An 18,790-nucleotide genomic window follows, 5' to 3' on the forward strand; every position below is an offset into this window, starting at 1 on the left:
GGGGTGACATTCCTGGCGGATGGAATGCGATAAACACGGTCCAGGGACAGGCAGTTTCATTCCACCTGGCTCTGGAACAAAGCAGGAGGGGAGGGCCGGAGAGAGATGAGGTCAGCCAGGCTGGCAAGCAGGGTGCTTAATGCCATACAAAGGAATTTGGATCAGCTTCTTGGCTAGTGGGGGGTTTAAGCAGGAGTGGGGGTGTGATCCAATGAAATTACTCCGGCTGCAGTTGGAGGGAGGATTAGAGGGAACAAGACCTGGGGCAGGGGGATCTGTTTAGATGCTGGGGGCCAGGTGACAGATGAAAAGGCCCTGAGCTGGCTGGGCACGGTGGCTCATGCCTGTAATCCCAGCACTTTGGGAGGCCAAGCAGGGTGGATCACTTGAGATCAGGAGTTCGAGACCAGCTTGGCAAACATGGTAAAACCCTATCTCTACTAAAAATATCAAAAATTAGCCAGATGTGGTGGCCTGCGCCTATAGTACCAGCTACTCTAGAGGCAGAGGCAGGAGAATCGCTTGATCCTGGGAGGTGGAGGTTGCAGTGAGCCAAGATCGCTCCACTGCACTCCAGCTTGGACAACAGAGACTCCATCTCAAAAAAAAAAAAAAAGGCCCTGAGGTGGAGGGGAGGGAGTGGGGACAAAAAGGGCAAGTCCTGGCAAACTGGCAGTGAGCTTCAGGAGACCCTGGGCAGGCGGGGCCCAGGCGTGGGCAGCTCTCTGCAGGACCTTGGTTCTGGAAGAACAGAACTGTTGGCTAAGATTGAGGCAGGGATTCAAGTGTAGGTGCAAACACACTCCAGGCCCTGGCAGTGGGACACAGGATCATGAGGGTGGAACTGAGGCAGCTCCATGGCATGGTGGTTATGAGCTCGGGCCCCTGAGTGGCACAGATCACCTTCATTCCCCTGCCGGTTTGTGAATATGGCCAGCAGGGCTACCCCTAAGCTTCAGTGTCCTTACTCGTAAAACGGGGGCATCAGACCTACCTCACCGGGCTGTGTGAGGTTGAATAAGATACATGTGAAGTGTGTGGTGTGGCACAGAGTGGCAGCTGTTGTAATCCTATATTAGACAGAAGCTTGGTTACTGGAGGAAGCCCATTGACTAGAAAGGAAGCACAAGGCCGGTGGAGCACCAGCAACCAGATCCTCTGAAAGCCAACTCCCCTGGGCTTCTGTATTATGCCTAGGACAGGACAAGGAGCCCTGAACTTAGGGGGATGAAGTAACCACAGCTTTGGGGAGAAAATGCAGGGGGCAGGGACTTAGGTAGGCTGTTGATCGCCAGCCCTGACTCCTGTCTGCCCAGTGTCAGACCCTTGCTTGCCTTGACCTCTGGCATTTGTAGCCCCTTGAGCCCTGTCTCTTATCTTCTGGCCCTAAGGCATGGCTCGGCCCATTCCTACCACCTCTAAGTCCAGGGAGGCTGCCAGGAACCTAGGAGGTGGTCTGGAGTCCTACTGCCCACTCCGGCCCCAGCGTCACTGGCCTAAGGTCACATGGGAGTGGGGATTGTTTGGCCTTTCTGGCTTAGGTCTCCGGAAGAGAGACGAACCCTATGGGGCAGACCCAGGCCACGGGCAGTACATGCCTGCCACACTACTGACACCACCAGTGTCTTCTGTGAAGCTACCTTTGAGCAACGGAAAGGAAGGGGGATGGGCAAGATCAGTGCAAGGTTGGCCAAAAGCCTGGGGCTGGCCTTCTGCTGGCATGAGAGGGCCAGGCCGCCCCCAGCTCCTTCCTCAGGTCCTGGCCCCTCTGGCAGCAGGGAAGGGTGAGCTCATCTCTGAGCTCCATCCCAAACAAAAGCAACTGCTAGAGCCAGCGGAAGGCAGCTCTGCTTCCTGGGGTCCAGTCCTGGCTGTCCTCCTGGGCTGTTCTATGACCTGGGACAAGCTGTTCAGGGCCTCTGTCTCCTGAGCAGGCTCTTCCCCAGGGGCTGTTCACAGGGAGATCAGCTGGGAACCAGGGAACAGGGCTCTGAGCACCGTGGGGGACTCGAAACCTTTGTCCGCAGCCTTGTCTCTTGCTCTTTTAACCCCTGTTCTGGGGCTGCAGAGAATAGGAGTGACCCCTTAAAGGAAAGAGGCCTGTGGGTTGGGTCCAGGAACCAGAAGGAAGGGAAGAGTCAGGGAGCCAGCATCCTGCTGCACAGAAATCCAGGAGACCCCTGTAGGGGAGACGGAGGGAGTGGGGCAGGGGCAGGAGGACTCCCTGAGCTTGTAAGGTGAAGGCAGAGGTATGAGGAGGAGAGGCCTGCTATGAGGACCCCATGCTCCATGGGCAGGAGGCTGTTAGGGCCTTCACTCTTTAAGAGGGTAAGAGGCAGGGAAGCAGAGTGGTCAGGAATGCAGTCTCTGGGAGCCAGACTGCCTGGTTTTGAATCCCAGCTCTGCCATGTCCTAGCAGTGTGACATTTTAAATTCTTCCTCCGGAAGACAGAAGGAACAATGGCACCTTCGTCATAGGGATGGGGGTGAAGATTCATGGGGCAGGGTGTGTAATGCGCTCATACTGGCTCCTGGCGCAGATATATTACCCTTCATTAGCAGGGTCCTGTTGAGCTGTGTGTGAGCACCAGCACCCCTGATAGGGTGTGTTCCTGTAAGTCCCTGGGCCTCCGAGCAAGTCCCCAGCAGTCTACTCAGCTACTCAAGTGGACCTTGTCTCTACCTCATTTCTTTCTTTTAGGATCTCCATATTTGGTGGTTCCCATCTCATTAACTCCCCCAGCCCCACAAAAGGTGACAGCATTTCCCTTTGCCTCTGTTCTTTTGCCAGTGCTGCCCCTCCCTCTGGAATAACCTGATTCCTTCAAAGTTCAGCTCCATACCTATCTTCCAGGAAGCCTTCCTTGACTTCCCAGCTGGAGGTAAGTGCTCCTTCTGCTGTGCCCTCCGGGCAGTTTCTCTGAACTGCCTTCATGGCACTGACCGCTTCCGACCCACATGATCGCTTTTAGTGCACATGCTCGCTGCCCCAGGACTGTGGGTTCCTTGAGGACAAGCTTTGTGTTGAAGAGCGAGGTGACAGCCCCTGGGATGGAATAGTGCCAAAAGCACCATATTTTACCGAGGGAAATACTTGGACCACCTGCAGCAGAACCACCTGTGGTGACTTAAAAATGCAGAGTCCTGGGGTCACACCTGGCTCTGCCACTTTCCAATGGGGTGAATTTCCTATTTTTCTTTTTTTTTTTTTTTTTTTTTTTTTTGAGACGGAGTCTTGCTCTGTGCCCCAGGCTGGAGTGCAGTGGCGCGATCTCGGCTCACTGCAAGCTCCGCCCCCCCGGGTTCACGCCATTCTCCTGCCTCAGCCTCCCGAGTAGCTGGGACTACAGGCGCCTGCCACCTCGCCCGGCTAATTTTCTTGTATTTTTAGTAGAGACGGGGTTTCACCGTGTTAGCCAGGATGGTCTCGATCTCCTGACCTCGTGATCCGCCCATCTCGGCCTCCCAAAGTGCTAGGATTACAGGCTTGAGCCACCGCGCCCGGCCCCTATTTTTCTTTTAAAGATATTTTCTTTCTTTTTTATTTTTGAGACAGGGTCTCACTCTGTCACCCAGGTTGGAGTGTAGTGGCGTAATCTTGGCTCACTGTAACCTCCACCTTCTGGGTTCAAGCCATTCTCCTGCCTCAGCCTCCCAAGTAGCTGGGATTACAGGCATGCACCACCATGCCCGGCTAATGTTTGTATTTTTAGTAGAGACGGGGTTTTGCCATGTTGGCCAGGCTGGTCTTGAACCCCTGACCTCAGGTGATCTGCCCGCCTTGGCCTCCCAAAGTGCTGGGATTACTCCAGTGCTCCTGTCGCACCTGGCCCAGGGGAGCCTTTTAAACACATGGAGGAGGTGGGGAAGATATTCTGATTCAGGAGGTTTGGGTTGGGACGTAGGCAATCTTTTTTTTTTTTTTTTTTTTTTTAAGTTCTCCGGGTGAATTGTATAATGGGTGGGTCAGGCTGACACAACCTGAAGCAAATGCTCAACTTCAACATCACTGAAAGTGGGACAGTCTGCATCATATGTGTTTGCTGATGTGAATAGGAAGTACCAGCACCACCTAGGGAGTATTCTTGCCAAAAACTTGAACTTGAATCGAGTCAGGCCTGTAGATCTAATGAACAACATTCTGGAATTATGGGGAAGAGAGACATATTAAAAGTGAACTTGATTCTAGTCATGCCAAATGATTATACTCAGGACACATGACCCAGTGTCTTCAACAAATATATGGAGGGAAACGTGTGTGTAGAATGGGAGTGTTTTAAATAAAAAGGGCTTTAAGAGACATGTCAGCCCTGTGTGTGGATCTTGTTTGGATCCTGATTCAAGCAAACAACTATAAAAGACATTTCTGAGGTATTTTGGGAAAGTGAACTCAAACTGGGTATTAGATTTTAAAAAATTATTGTTAATTTTGTTGGGCTTGATAATGATTGTGTGCTTATGTTAAAAATTAGCCTTTATCTGTTAGAGGTGTATACTGAAGTATTTAAAGGTGAAATGTTAATATGCCTGAGATTTTCTTTAAAATACATCAGCCAGGCTGGGCACGGTGGCTCACGCCTGTAATCCCAGCACTTTGGGAAGCTGAGGCGGGTGGATCACAAGGTCAGGAGATCAAGACCATCCTAGCTAACACGATGAAACCCCGTCTCTACTAAAAATACAAAAAAGCCGGGCGTGGTGGTGGGTACCTATAGTCCCAGCTTCTCAGGAGGCTGAGGCAGGAGAATGGTGTGAACCCGGGAAGCAGAGCTTGCAGTGAGCCGAGATTGTGCCACTGCACTCCAGCCTGGGTGTCAGAGCGAGACTTCATCTCAAAAAAAAAAAAAAAAAAAAATACATCAGCCAGAAAAAGGTAGATAAATAGGAATGCCACAGCGGTGATAATTGCTGAGGCAGGTGATGGGTATCTGGGAGATTATAGAATCATTCCTCCTACTTTTGTGAGTTTGAAATTTTCCATAATGAGAGTTTAGAAAAAAGAAGTAAGCTAGTAAGTTCAAAAAGTTCCCAGGAAACTCCACCCCTTTGCTGAGTCTATGTGGAAATTAAATGAGATAATATATGGATGCTCAATAAATTTTGGTTCCTTTCCTCTCACCCAAAACCTGCCGTCACTGCATTCCAGTTCACCAGCCAGGGGTCGATTGCTGTGGTCCTGAGCTGCATCTGGACAGTTCCTGCTTGGTTTTCCAGAGCAGAGCAAAGTCCTGATTCTTATCCAAAGAAGACATCAACAATCTTGGAATTTCTATCAGAATTGGCACTCTTTCATGGAAGTTGGGGTGGGACAGATGGGAGAAGTGCTGGGATGGTGCCTATCCACAGGTCCCAGGTCCTTCCCACACACACCAGCAGCTCTTGGGATTTGGGGGCTGGGTTCAACAAGTTCTGCAAAAGCAAGGAGCAGGTGTGGGCAGTGCACACCCCCAGTGCTGGGCAGAAGGGGAGGGCAGAGGAGTGGGAGTGTCTTCCCATTGCCTCCTCTGGACATCTCTTTGAACATTCATTTGTCTCTATCAGGAATATAACTAAAACCTTATCAGCTAACAGTGCCTGGCACATAACAGGGCCTCAAAAATGTTAGTTCTCTTTTCCTCACATCTTATCTGTTAGCACAGACAGCCATTTGTTGACACCCATCCAAAAATAAGAATGAAATAAATAATAGGTACGCAGAGAGCCAGAAAGTACATGCAGGACACACAGGAGAGACACCAGGGCAAAGGAAATAGAGTTCGATAGGAAAAAGGACAAAAATCTGAAGAACGAAGAGGACAAAGAACAATTTAACAGGTTCATGACTTTGCCTAGGCTGAGCCTTGGCCAAACCACCTCCTGGTCCAACCTTTGACAGATAACCCCAGAGCTGCCAATCCCTGATGCATGCAATGATATGTTCTCAAGGAGGTGATCCCCACCTATAGACACCAAACATGGCCTCTGGGGAAACCAGCTTTGAGAGTCTGCTCTCAGCCTGGGCAGCCGCAGGGCAGGAGAAAAGGATGCCCAGTGTTCCCCAAGCTTGTTTCAGCTTAAGAGTCAGGATCTCTGTGGGAAGGACCTGGGAATCCACATTTATAACAAGAACCCCCGCTGGTTCTTATGATCAGGCCAGGTAGGAAAACTCTAGGTATTAAGACAGCGTTTCTCATGGTGATGGAACACCTGCATCAGAACGCCCCAGGAATGTATTAGACCAATTGCAGATTCCCAGGTCCTACCCCAGACCCAGAGAATCAGAATGACAAGAGGTTAGGGGCCAGCAATCTGCAGTCTTTTTTTTTTTTTTTTTTTTTTTTTTTTGAGATGGAATCTCTGTTGCCCGGGCTGGAGTGCAGTGGCATGATCTCGACTCACTGCAACCTCCACCTCCTGGATTCAAGGGATTCTCCTGCCTCAACCTCCAGAGTAGCTGGGATTACAGGTACCCACCACCATGACTGGCTAATTTTTGTGTTTTCCATAGAGATGGGGTTTCACCATGTTGGCCAGGCTGGTCTTGAACTCCTGACCTCAGGTGATCCACCTGTCTTGGCCTCCCAAAGCGCTGGGATTACAGGTGTGACCTACCGTGCCTGGCCTGGAATCTACATTCTTGAAAATTTCTAGGTGATTTCTAGTTTCTAGGTGATTCTGCTGTGCCCTACAGTTTGAGAACCATGGAAGCTTAGCATGATGGCTAAAAGCATGGGCTCCAGGGCCATAATGCCCAGGTTCAAAGCCTTATTTCACCATTCACCAACTATAGGACCTTAGGTAGGTTACTTAATGTTTCTCTGTGTCTCAGTTTACCTATCTGTAAAATGAAGATAACAATATTTACCTATAATAATTTTACATCATATATTTACACTTTATATATTGCTTAATATAAATTTCATTATGTATTATAATATATTTAATAGATATAATAGTTTCCACACATAATGGGTGGCAAGCACGTGGCACGGGCCTTAGAACACCAGCATACCCACTAATTGTCATCTATTATAATCCAAAAACCACACTCCTCTGTCCGTCTTTCCTCCAAACTCCTACTGTATTTTCTTGGTACCTCTGCTACAGCCTTGGGTAGTGTCTGTCTATGACAGGGTTACTTATGTGCACACGTAACTGCCCTGCTAGACTGACTTTGGACTGCCAGAGGACAGAGATCATGCCATTTTTTTCAAATGTTCAGCTCCCTCGGTCTTTGCAAGACTTTGTATCATGTTTGTTAGAGTTGGAAGGCCCTTAGCAATCACCTAATCCAGCCCCTCACTTTGCAGACGAGGAGACTGAGGGTATCACATAGCCAGTAGTTGAACCAGGGCTAAATACCTGTATTGTCACCTTTCAGCTTTGCCAGTTGAGCCCCAACTCTTCATCTTAAAAATGGGTATAATAATGTACACTTGCCTACGTACTAAGCATGTGCCTTGTGAGTAAATATTGACGAGGAACTTTTTGGCAACCTGCAGGGTATCATTAGTATTGCTGCATGGTATTGGTTCTGCCTCCGTAAATATTCATTGAACCATAGTGGTGCAGGGTAAATTATCCAAGGATGCCAGAATAATTTCAGGGCCTGATACTCACATGTGAGGGTGACAAAGGAGGGAGCCAGTCGTGTCATTCATAAGATGGCTTTTGGAGCCCTTATCATTCAGGCCAGAGCTTACCACTTTCAGACCCCACTTTCAGCTTTAATGCCTTTTAACCTTTTTTTTTTTTTTTTTGAGATGGAGTTTCACTCGTCGCCTGGGCTGGAGTGCAATGGTGCGATCTTGGCTCACTGCAAACTCCGCCTTCTGGGTTCAAGCGATTCTCATGCCTCAGCCTCCTGAGTAGCTGGGATTACAGACACCTGCTACCACGCCCAGATAATTTTTGTATTTTTAGTAGAGACAGGGTTTCACCATGTTGGCCAGGCTGGTCTTGAACTCCTGACCTCAGGTGATCCACCTGCCTCGGCCTCCCAAAGTGCTGGGATTACAGGCATGAGCCATTGCGCCCAACCCCTTTTAAACTTTTTCTTCAGCCTCTGGTTCATTAGTTTATCTTCTTACTCGTGGTCTAACCTTACTTTTCTCCTGCCAACCGGACTATCTTCTAAGTGACCTGACTCATCTCCATGGCCCTGGCTCTGGTGGATCGAATGTTGAATATTATCAGAAATCACAGTTCCCACCCTCTTACGGTCTTAGTTCTTGGACAAGAGGCTCTAGAAAGCAGGAAACTCATCTAAGATGTCCTCCAAGTTCTTTCCCAACAACTGAGCAGCCTAAGACTAACCCCTGTCCCCTCATGGCCTTACCATCATGGTTGGCATTTCCTAGTGTCCATGGCTCATCGGAGTCAAAGTGGGTGTCTCCTCCAATCCCTGGGCCAGGGAAGTAGGCATGGGCCAGGAATCCCCCTTCTCCATCAAATGGGGAGCTGTCACCATGGAAACCAGAAGCAAAAAAGATCATGATGTCTGCCTCCTTCCGGTCGCTTTTGATCTCGTGGTATGGCACCTCTTCAAAGGTCAGTGGGGTCACCTTCTGCCACACATCGAAAGCCTGGCGAATAGCTTTCCGCGTGTCTAGCTCTCCCACTTTTGGGGTATAGTTGTGAATGCTGGTGAGAGAGGAGAGGATCATTAGTCAAGATCAGAGAGTCAGAGAATAGCAGAGCTAAAATAGATATCTGAGACAATGTGGCTCAGTGATCTGAATTTGAACCCTAGAATTCTGCTTAGCTGCCCCAGGGGTTGAAGAAGAGGCTGAGCAGGCAGAGCTCTGGATCTCCACCCTGCCTCAGTCAGATGGCTTTGCTTTACTCAGTGTTTTCCATTTGATCTCCAGCAAAGCTGTGTTGAATAAAGGATTCCACTCTAGTTTGTTGAAAAAAGTAAATTGGGGCCAGGCGCAGTGATTCATGCCTGTAATCCCAGCACTTTGGGAGGCCGAGGCTGGCGGATCACTTGAGGTCAGGAGTTTGAGACCAGCCTGGCCAACATGGCGAAACCCTGTCTCTGTTAAAAGTACAAAAATTAGCCAGGCGTGGTGGTGTGAGCCTGTAATCCCAGCTACTTGGGAGGCTGAAGCAGGATAATTGCTTGAATCCAGAGGCAGAGGTCGCAGTGAGCCAAGACTGCACCACTGCAGTCCAGCCTGGATAACACAGTGAGACTCTGTCTCAAAAAAGAAAAAAAAAGAAATTGGTAAATAGCATTTTCTGAATTTTAAGGTTTTTTTTCTAATACAAAATACTTTCGTTTATAAAAGTTATAAAGCTATTCAAATAATAGGAGTTTAAGTGAAAAGTCTCTTTAAAAATCTTTGGCACCAATCTTTGGCTTGTCTCCCTAGAAGCTGGCCGGTATCTGATTTCATCCATTATAGATTTAGCTCTTTAGGGTTGCTGTGTTCATACTGCATGGTTCTTCACAAAACACCATCATGGGTTGTCGTTATGGGTTCTCTGTCCTGTGACCCTCTGGGGCATGGATTATTCTACCTACTCCATACGTAAGGAAACTGAGGCCCAGAGAAGTTGAGTGAAAGAAGTTACTCAGAGTTGGGTTAGAACCCAGTGCTTCTTTCTCTTGATCCACTTTACCCCTTCAAGAGACCCGAGAGTCGATTCAGTTTCTAACCTAGATTCTTAAGTTTCCTTGTCTTGTCAGATTTCTGGAAAAAAAAAAAAAAAAAAAAAAAAAGTCCTGCTCTGTAGGGAGCGCTTGTCAGCAGGAGAGCCCTTAGTTCAACTCTAAGGATCTCTGTCTCAGGTCCTGCCTCTGCACCCAAGGGATCCACCTGAGATGACAGCAGAGCCTTGAGAAGTGCCAACCAGCAATCACCTGAGCCTGCCCATGCCTGGGCCCTTGCCCCAGCCCCACCTGAGCCTGCTCAGTACCTGGCCCTTGCCCCAGCCCCACTCTGGTGCTTGAGTCTGCTGTGATGGGCTCCATCATCTCTGTTCTTGGGCCACTGATCTGGCTTGGAGATGGATCCTGCTCTGCCCTTTGTTCCTCCAGACAGTCGAATATGACACTATTATGATTCAGGTCCCAGTTCTTTGTACTCCTTAAGAAACAACTGGAACGCTGTGTTGGGAATCTCAGGTGAAGTCCATCAGGTGGATTTTGGGGTGGGAGGATCCAGATGAGAGGGAATGAGGTTTGGCAGGCAGTGATAAGGAGACTGAATTAAGCCATGGTTTTGTTTTGTTTTGTGGTTTTTGTTTCATTTGTTTTGTTTTGGAGACAGTCTCACTCTCTCACTGAGGCTGGAGTGCAGTGGCATGATATAGCTCACTGCAAGCCATGGTTCTTTGTCACAGCTGAAAGTTACTAAACCATTCATACCCCACTTTCTGTAACCTAAAAACTATAGGCATCTAAACAGAGCACAACTAAGAACCCCCAGAGGACCAAACAAATCTGAGGTTGGAGTCACAGCATCCTACGGAAGCCACAAGGAGGACAAAGTTATGGGCTGTCAGCACCTGATGCTGATGCCACATGCCTGGCCCTTGGCCTGTGTTGTGAGCCTGATCCCCAGGCCCCCCTGCATTGTGAGCCTTTGAAACTCAGGCCAGGAGAAACAGAGTGAGGGGGGAGCCAAAGGCAGGGAGGAAGAGGGGGAGTCGAAGCACCTGTAGGTAATGTGTTTTTGCCTCCACTTCTGTCCAGTCAGGGCATAGCGCTTGTTTCTCCGCCTGCGGCTTAAGTGGGGGTGATCAGGGACACCACATCGGGGTTTCTTCATCCACCTGGGCAGAGAGAGGACACACACACGCGCATATGCACTGTGGTCACTGAACACTCTAGGAAGGGACTGCATATTCCCCAGCTCCAGTCTGGAAAGCAATGTGCATTCCTCAATCTACACTCTGGGACCCTGGCTCGGACGGACCCCAACAGGAACATGATTGACTAATTGATTCATTAATTCATGCACTCACAATCATAGATGAGGAGACATAGCGGTATAAAGACTGAGAATCAGAATACATGGGCTTGATAAATTCCAGCTCCACCACTAGTCATAGGACCCCCAAGCAAGTGACTGAACCAACATGAACCTCAGTTTCCTCCTCTGCAACATGAGAACTCTAGTTATTGTTGTTCTTAGGTGGAGGTGCATCTTCAAGGAGAAAGTACATGTGAAAATGCTCTGTAAATGCCATCAGATCACAGCCTGCCCTGGTTAAAAGCCTCCAACGACTTCCCCGAACACCTAGAATAAAATTCAAACTCTTCAGCAGGGCGCAGTGGCTCACGCCTGTAATCCCAGCACTTTGGGAGGCTGAGGCGGGTGGATTACCTGAGGTCAGGAGTTCGAGACCAGCCTGGCCAACACGGTGAAACCCTGTCTCTACTAAAAATTTTTAAAAAAAAATTAGACAGCTGCATTGCTTACACCTGTAATCCCAGCTACTCAGGAGGCTGAGGCAGGAGAATCGCTTGAACCTGAGAGGTGGAGGTTGCAGCCAAGATTGTGCCACTGCACTCCAGCCTGGGTGACAGAGAGAGACTCCGTCTCAAAAAAAAAAAAAAAAAAAAAAGTCAAACTAAAAATAAAAGTCAAACTCTTCATCCTGACCCACAAAGCCCCACCTGACCCAGCCCCTGCATACCTGTCCAAGAACATCGTCATCCTTCTCCCCTTATATCCTAAGCTCCAGTCATGGCGACCTTCTTGCTTTTCCTTGAGCATGCTAAGCCTATTCCTATGGCAGGGTCTTTGCATTGCTGTTCCCTCTACTTGCAACACTCTTCTTCTGCATGTGGTTTGTTCCCTTACTTCATTAAGGTCTCTGCTCAAATAGTATCCCTTCACAGAGGACTTCCTCGTCCTCTCTATCTAAAATAGTTTCCCTGGCCCCAACCCACTGCTATCTGCTTACCCTGCTTAATGTTTCTTCACAGGATTTATCACTCGTGAACTTAGATTATGCATTTGCTTTCTTGTTTGTTCTTTGTCTCTTTCCCCAGATTCTAAGCTCCATAAGGACAGGAGCCTTGCCTGTATCCCCAGGGCTGGCACAGTGCCTGACACAGAAGGGGTTCAATAATTATTGTTGACTGACTGACTGACTGAATGAATCACAACTATCCAACGGTAGAATGGCATAGCATGAAGACAGCAAATTCTCTTTCACTAGACTTGTTCAAGAAGTGAATAAACAGGCTGGGTGTGGTGGCTCACACCTGTAATCCCAGCACTCTGGGAGGCGGAGGCAGGTGGCTCATCTGAGGTCAGGAGTTTGAGACCAGTCTAGCTAACAAGGTGAAACCCTGTCTCTACTAAAAATACAAAAAAATTAGCTGGGCGTAGTGGCAGATGGCTGTAATCCCAGCTACTCGGGAGGCTGAGGCAGGGGAATTGCTTGAACCCGGGAGGCGGAGGTTGCAGTGAGCTAAGATTGTGCCATTGTGCTCCAGCCTGGGCAAGAAGAGTGAAATGCCGTTACAGAAAAAAAAAAAAAAAGAGGTGGCTAAACAACTGTGGGATGTGGAACATAATTATCTGCAGCACTTATTATATTGTGTTGTGATTTAAAATTTATTGGTCTATTTCCTCTAATAAATGGTAAATTGAGGACAGGAACTATGTTCTATTCATCATTGTGTCCCCAAAAGGTAGCTCAGTGCCTGAAATTACGTAAATCCTGATATCTGTTTGTTACCAGGTGATACGGTTTTGATTTGTGTCCCTGCCTAGATCTCCTGTCGAACTGTAATCCCCAGTGTTGGAGGCCGGGCCTGCTGGGAGGTGATTGGGCTATGCAGGCGGACTTCCCCCTTGCTGTTCTGCTGTTAGCTAGCGAGTGAGTTCTCATGAGATCTGGTTGTTTAACAGTGTGGAGCGCCTCCCGCTTCTCCCTCTTCCCTCTGCTCCAGGCATGTGATGACGTGCTTGTTTCCCCTTTGCCTTCTACTATGATTGAAAGTTTCCTGAGGCGTTCCCAGCCATGCTTCCTGTAAAGCCTGTGGAACCCTGAGCCAATTAAACCTCTTTTCTTTATAAATTACCCAGTTTCAGGTATTTATCTTTTTTCTTTTCTTTCTTTCTTTCTTTTTTTTTTTTTTTTTGAGACAGAATCTCACTCTGTTGCCCAGGCTGGAGTATAGTGGTGCAATCTTAGCTCACTGCAACCTCTGCCTCCCGAGTTCAAGCAATTCATCTGCCTCAGCCTCCTAAGTAGTAGCTGGGATTACAGGCGTGCACCACCATGCCCGGCTAATTTTTGTATTTTTAGTAGAGACGGGGTTTCACCATGTTGGTCAGGCTGGTCTGGAACTCCTAGCCTCAGGTGATCTGCCCACGTTGGCCTCCCAGAGTGCTGGGATTACAGGTGTGAGCCACTGCACCCAGCACATTCTTTTAAAACGTTTGATTCTTGGCCAGGCGCAGTAGCTCACACCTATAATCCTAGCACTTTGGGAAGCTGAGGCAGGAGACTGCTTGAGCCTAGAAGATCATGACCAGCCTGGGCAACATGGCAAAACCCTATCTCTGCTAAAGATACAAAAAATTAGCCAGGCATGGTGGTACGTGCCTGTAGTCCCAGCTACTAGGGAGGCTGAGGTGGGAGGATCACCTGAGCTTGGAAAGTTGAGGCTACAGTGAGCCAAGATCGCACCACTACACTCCAACCTGGGTGAGGGGAGTGAGACCTTGTCTCAAAATATAAAATAAAATAAAGTTTGATTCTCAAAACGACACTGTGAGGTAACAGAAATTATTATTCCCATTTCACAGATGAGGGAAACAATCCACAGATAAATCCAGTACCTTGCAAAACACAGAAATCAGCAAGGCAGGACTGGAACTTAGTTGAATGAAAAAAATGAACTATTAATTAATGCAATTTAACAAAGCTTGGAACTTTTATTTTTTCCTGTCACTGCTAAGCACAAAGTTGAGCTAGAGGAACTATGTTGTTGACCAAATGAATGGGTGAATGAATAAATGTGTGACATTTCCCAAGGTAGACACTCAAACATAGTACTTTAAATGGCTAATCTAGCTTCCTTTCATTAACAGTCCCTGGGAAGAGAACCAAGAACCACCTCTGGCTGAGTTAGACCTGGAAGGCACCTAGGGGAGGAAACAGGCTCAGAGAAAGGCAGCCATTGCCCAAGGTCACAGAGCTGGAGCTGCAACTTGGGGCTCTAAATTCTACCCCGAACACTCCCCAACTCAGGTCTTGGATTAATAAGTGCAACTGGCTTCCTCCTTCCCCTGCTTCCAGAGCACAATACCCCCACCTTCCTACAAGGAGGTGTGGGCAGAACTGAAAGTGGGAAATGCCATCCTTTTCCCTCGGATCGTTCCCTCTGCCTCCTCCTTTCACCATCCACCTGCCACTCTCTGAGCGCTATCCAACAGGCCTGGGGCTTTTTGGAACAGAGTAAAACCCAAGGCCAGGTGGTGCCACAGCAGAGACACCAGTGCTTCTGCCCCAGGATGCACTGCCATGAGGCCTGTGCAAAGCCCTCAAAATAACCTCAGCTTTGAAAGGTGGCTGGGCTCTCTTTAACCAGCCCACTCTGGAGACCACAAGGCCAAGGAGTCCATATCACAGAATAACATCACATCATCACAGGAGAAGAAGTTCACACTCTCATAATCGGAGAATCCTAGGAATAGGAAATGTTCACACAGGATTTTAGGATCCTAAAACCCCAGACTCGTCAAGTTTTAAAAGCTCAGATGCTTAAAATAATGGAATCTAGGCCGGGCATGGTGGCTTACGCCTGTAATCCTAGCATTCTGGGAGGCCGAGGCGGGTGGATCACCTGAGGTCAGGAGTTCGAGACCAGCCTGGCCAACATGATGAAACCCTGTCTCTACTAAAAATACAAAAAAATTTAGCCAGCATGGTGGTACATGCCTGTAATCTCAGCTACTAGGGAGGCTGAGGCAGGATTATCGCTTGAACCCCGGAGGCAGAGGTTGCAGTGAGCTGAGATTGCGCCACTGCCCTCCAGCCTGGGTGACAGATTGAGACTCCATTTCATCAAAAAAAAAAAAAAAAAAAAAAGTGGAATCTAGAATTTAGAGCCATAATCCAACACTCCCCTTTGCATATGAACACACTGAGACCCAGAGAGATGATTCTGTCAAGGAGTGACTTACGTCAAATTGATCCTTGATCCACAACTGGGTGCATTTCCTGTTCCTCCTCCCACCAACTCCCCTGCATCCTCACCCAGCCCTGCTAGCTCCTTCCACCTGCCTCAGGCTCCCCTCCCTTCCCACCTCCTTAGGAAACTCACTCCTGCTCTTTTCCATGCTTTAATGATGTGAATGGCTTTTCTTAAACAGCTCTCATAGCTTTCTTAAGCAAGTTTAAGCCTGTTCAACTCCCCCTTCTTAAACAAACAAAACTTCATCCTCTCTAGCTGCTACCCATTTCTCCCCACCTCCCTGTCAAGCTTCTTGAATGTCTTTCCTCCACTTGCTACCTCTTCTCCTCACCTCCGCTTCTCCCCATTTCAATCTGACTTCATCTCCACCATTCTGCTGAGGTTAACAACAACCTCTTTGTCACTAAACCCAGCAGACAACTTTCAGCCGTGCTTCTGTTGGAGGGCTCTGGAGCGGCTGGCCCCACTGACCACCCCACACCATGTGGCATCATGACAGTGCATCACATCATCACATCAGGCTTCTTCCTCTCCGGCTGCCCCTTCCTGGCTAGCTTTGTGGGGTGCCATCCCCAGCACCTGCCAGTGAATCTTTACATTCTCCTTGAGTGATTTGACCATCCTCATGGCTTTTTTCTACCTCCTAAGTGTTACTACCTCCCAAGTGTCTCCCCAAAACTCATTGTTTCCTTCTGAGCTCTAGACTGGTGTGGCTCGATGACTGTATTTGTCATTAAATGGTGAGCCTCTGGAGGGCCGGATGACAGGCACATGCAGGCACCCAGCAAATGTTTGGTAAATGGAAAAAGTGGAGCCAACTCATTATCATTCAAGCATTTTCTGTATTCTATGAGACATGTACATTGCAGGGAGCTCCAGAGGGTGACCCACAGATAAATTATTCGAGCCAGAGGGGATTTAAGAGCCCATCTACAACCCAATCCCTCGTTGTACTGATAAGGAAACTGAGGTCCAGAAGGGTTAAGCAACTTGTCTCCAAGGTCACATGGAAAGTTAATGGGAGGGCTGGACTCCCATCCCAGCACGTCCCCCACTCACATTGAGATTATTCTCTCCCAGGATGGCACTGCAGGAATAAAAGATAGGAAGGGAGGATGGGCATGGGGTGTACACAGGCCATGAAAAATGTGAACCCAAATGTAAGTCCAGCAAGTTCAAAGGCACAATGTCCTACGCAAATCTTACTCGATCGTTGTCTGATCCAACACACCGGTGACTGGGATCCCGTAAAACTGCTGCATAGTGGAGACTGCTGACTGCAAGGCCTTCCCTGAGTGCAACGCAGATGCCCGTGAATCATAGGGAAGCAGATAACCATAGGACTTTAACCAGTTCTGAAAGACACATGAAAGAAAAGGATGCATTATGCTGGGAAAGGCTCTGTTCTACCTGGGCAGAGATGTGCCCTTAAAACGAGGGATCATTTGACCCCAGTGACTCCCGGACTCATGCTCTGAGTTCTTCTTCCTTCACTCCACCCTGCAGACACTGTCAAATTAACCTCCAGAAAGCAGCTTTTACTGGCGTCCTCTCCTGCTAGAAACCTTTCATTGGATTTCTATTGGCCACAGAATAAAGACTAAATTTGAATTCAGAGCTTTCCATTGCCCTGCCTCTTTACTCATTTATTCAGTGTTTTCCACTTATATTGGACTAGACATGGAAAAGCACAGCACGGTTAATTCTGTGATACAGAGAGGTATTTTGAAAATGTTCTGCCACCCAGAAACCCACTGTGTCTACTGTCAAAGCCTGACGAAGAACCATGTTGTAGAATATTTGTTGGCAGGAGATTATATACAATATGTATTGCTACCCCCCAGAAAAGCAAGCCACTATAAATAAATATAAATAAAACAATGCATGATCTTATTTAAATATGAATAAATGATGTATGCATAGAAAAAAACCTAGAAAGGCATATATAAAAATTATGTAGGAGGCCGGGCGCGGTGGCTCAAGCCTGTAATCCCAGAACTTTGGGAGGCGGAGACGGGCGGATCACGAGGTCAGGAGATCGAGACCATCCTGGCTAACACGGCGAAACCCCATCTCTACTAAAAATACAAAAAACTAGCTGGGCGAGGTGGCGGGCGCCTGTAGTCCCAGCTACTGGGTGAAGTGGGGGGCTCTGAGGCAACAGAATGGCATAAACCCGGGAGGCGGAGCTCGCAGTGAGCTGAGATCCGGCCACTGCACTCCAGCCTGGGCGACAGAGCGAGACTCTGTCTCAAAAAAAAAAAAAAAAAAAATGTAGGAGAATTCCTGATTTTTAGGAGATACACACTTGAAGTATTGAGGCTGACATAAGGGTGCATAATATCTGTAACTTATTCTTTTTTTGTTTGGCCCAGGTAACAATTGGCTAGCAAATTATTCTTAAATGGGTTCAGAAATATACGTATATGGCCAGGCACGGTGGTTTACGCCTAAAATCCCAGCACTTTGGGAGACCGAGGCTGGAGGATCACCTGAGGTCAGGAGTTCGAGACCAGCTTGGCCAACATGATGAAACCCCATATCTACTAAAAATACAAAAATTGGCCAGTCATGGTGGCGCATGCCTGTAATCCCGGCTACTCAGGAGGCTGAGGCAGGAGAATCGGTTGGACCTGGGAGGCAGAGGCTGCACTGAGCCAAGATTGCACCACTGCCCTCCAACCTGGGTGACAGAGCAAGACTCTGTCTTAAAAAAAAAAAAAGAAATATACATATATGTCTATATATATATAAAGAGAGAGACAGAGACAGAAGAGAGAGAGATAAAGTAAGTATAGTTAGATGTTAATAGTTTTGGGTGAGGGGCATTCAAGAATTCTTTGTTGGCTGGGTGTGGTGGCTCATGCCTATAATCCCAGTGCTTTGAGAGGCTGAGGTGAAAGGATGGCTTGAAGCCAAGAGTTTGAGACGAGCCTGGGCCACATATCAAGACCCCATCTCTACAAAAAAGTTAAACATTAGCTGTGCATGCTGGTGTGCACCCATGTTCCTAGCTACTTGGGAGGCTGAGGCAGGAGGATCGCTTGAGCCCGGGAGTAAGAGGCTGTAGTGAGCCATGATCATGCCACTGCACTCCAGGCTGGGCGGCAGAGTGAGACCTCATCTCTAAAATAAATAAGTAAATAAATAAATATTTAAAGAAATTGTCCTGTTCTCTAAAATGTTTCTGAAAGTCTGAAATGACATCATAGCTTTTTTTTTTTTTTTTTAATAAGAAAGAATTGACTGAGTATCCTTTGGTTATAGTATCATGAGGCACTTCTTTTTTGTGCTTTCCTGTTTTCTAAGTTTTATGCATGGAGTGATTTTTTTGAAAGAGGAGAAAAACATTAAAAAGGCAAGAGAATCTGAAAGAAGCTTGGGTGAAGGAGCTCAAACAAGCAATGACTCTGAAGGATAGCAAGTAAAGATTATTCCCGGCTGGGCATGGTGGCCCATGCCTGTAATCTCAGCACTTTGGGAGGCCGAGGTGGGTGGATACCCTGAGGTCAGGAGTTTGAGACCAGCCTGACTGTTGGTGAAACCCCGTCTCTACGAAAATACAAAAATTAGCTGGGCAGGGTGGCGGGCTCCTGTAATCTCCGCTACTCGGGAGGCTGAGGCACGAGAATCGCTTGAACC

At 48.0% G+C, this 18,790-nt stretch overlaps 2 protein-coding genes across 11 annotated transcripts in view; one reads left to right on the forward strand and one right to left on the reverse strand.

Moving 5' to 3' along the window:
- LOC105496256 (MMP24 opposite strand) overlaps positions 1–18,790 on the forward strand; it is a 134,878-nt gene that overhangs the window by 15,267 nt on the left and 100,821 nt on the right. For 2 of the 8 annotated variants that reach the window (XR_011613394.1, XR_011613395.1), the window contains exon 3: positions 2,792–2,882. The exons of 1 other annotated variant lie outside the window; for it this stretch is intronic. The gene's annotated coding sequence lies outside the window, so the exon portion shown is untranslated. Of the gene's footprint in view, positions 1–2,791; positions 13,086–14,042; positions 17,876–18,790 lie in introns of those variants that run through there. 5 more of the 8 variants (XR_011613391.1, XR_011613393.1, XR_011613396.1 and 2 more) reach the window with 4 other exon arrangements.
- LOC105496258 (matrix metallopeptidase 24) overlaps positions 1–18,790 on the reverse strand; it is a 52,842-nt gene that overhangs the window by 13,611 nt on the left and 20,441 nt on the right. For 2 of the 3 annotated variants that reach the window (XM_071079470.1, XM_011766493.3), the window contains 3 exons: positions 16,355–16,503; positions 10,645–10,761; positions 8,318–8,622 (listed from right to left, as the gene is read on the reverse strand). In XM_071079470.1, coding sequence (XP_070935571.1) covers positions 8,318–8,622; positions 10,645–10,761; positions 16,355–16,503 — 571 coding nt within the window. Of the gene's footprint in view, positions 1–8,317; positions 8,623–10,644; positions 10,762–16,354; positions 16,534–18,790 lie in introns of those variants that run through there. The other variant, XM_011766491.3, reaches the window with a different exon arrangement.

This window comes from Macaca nemestrina, chromosome 15, assembly GCF_043159975.1.
Source record: "Macaca nemestrina isolate mMacNem1 chromosome 15, mMacNem.hap1, whole genome shotgun sequence".
NCBI classification, from domain to species: domain Eukaryota; kingdom Metazoa; phylum Chordata; class Mammalia; order Primates; family Cercopithecidae; genus Macaca; species Macaca nemestrina.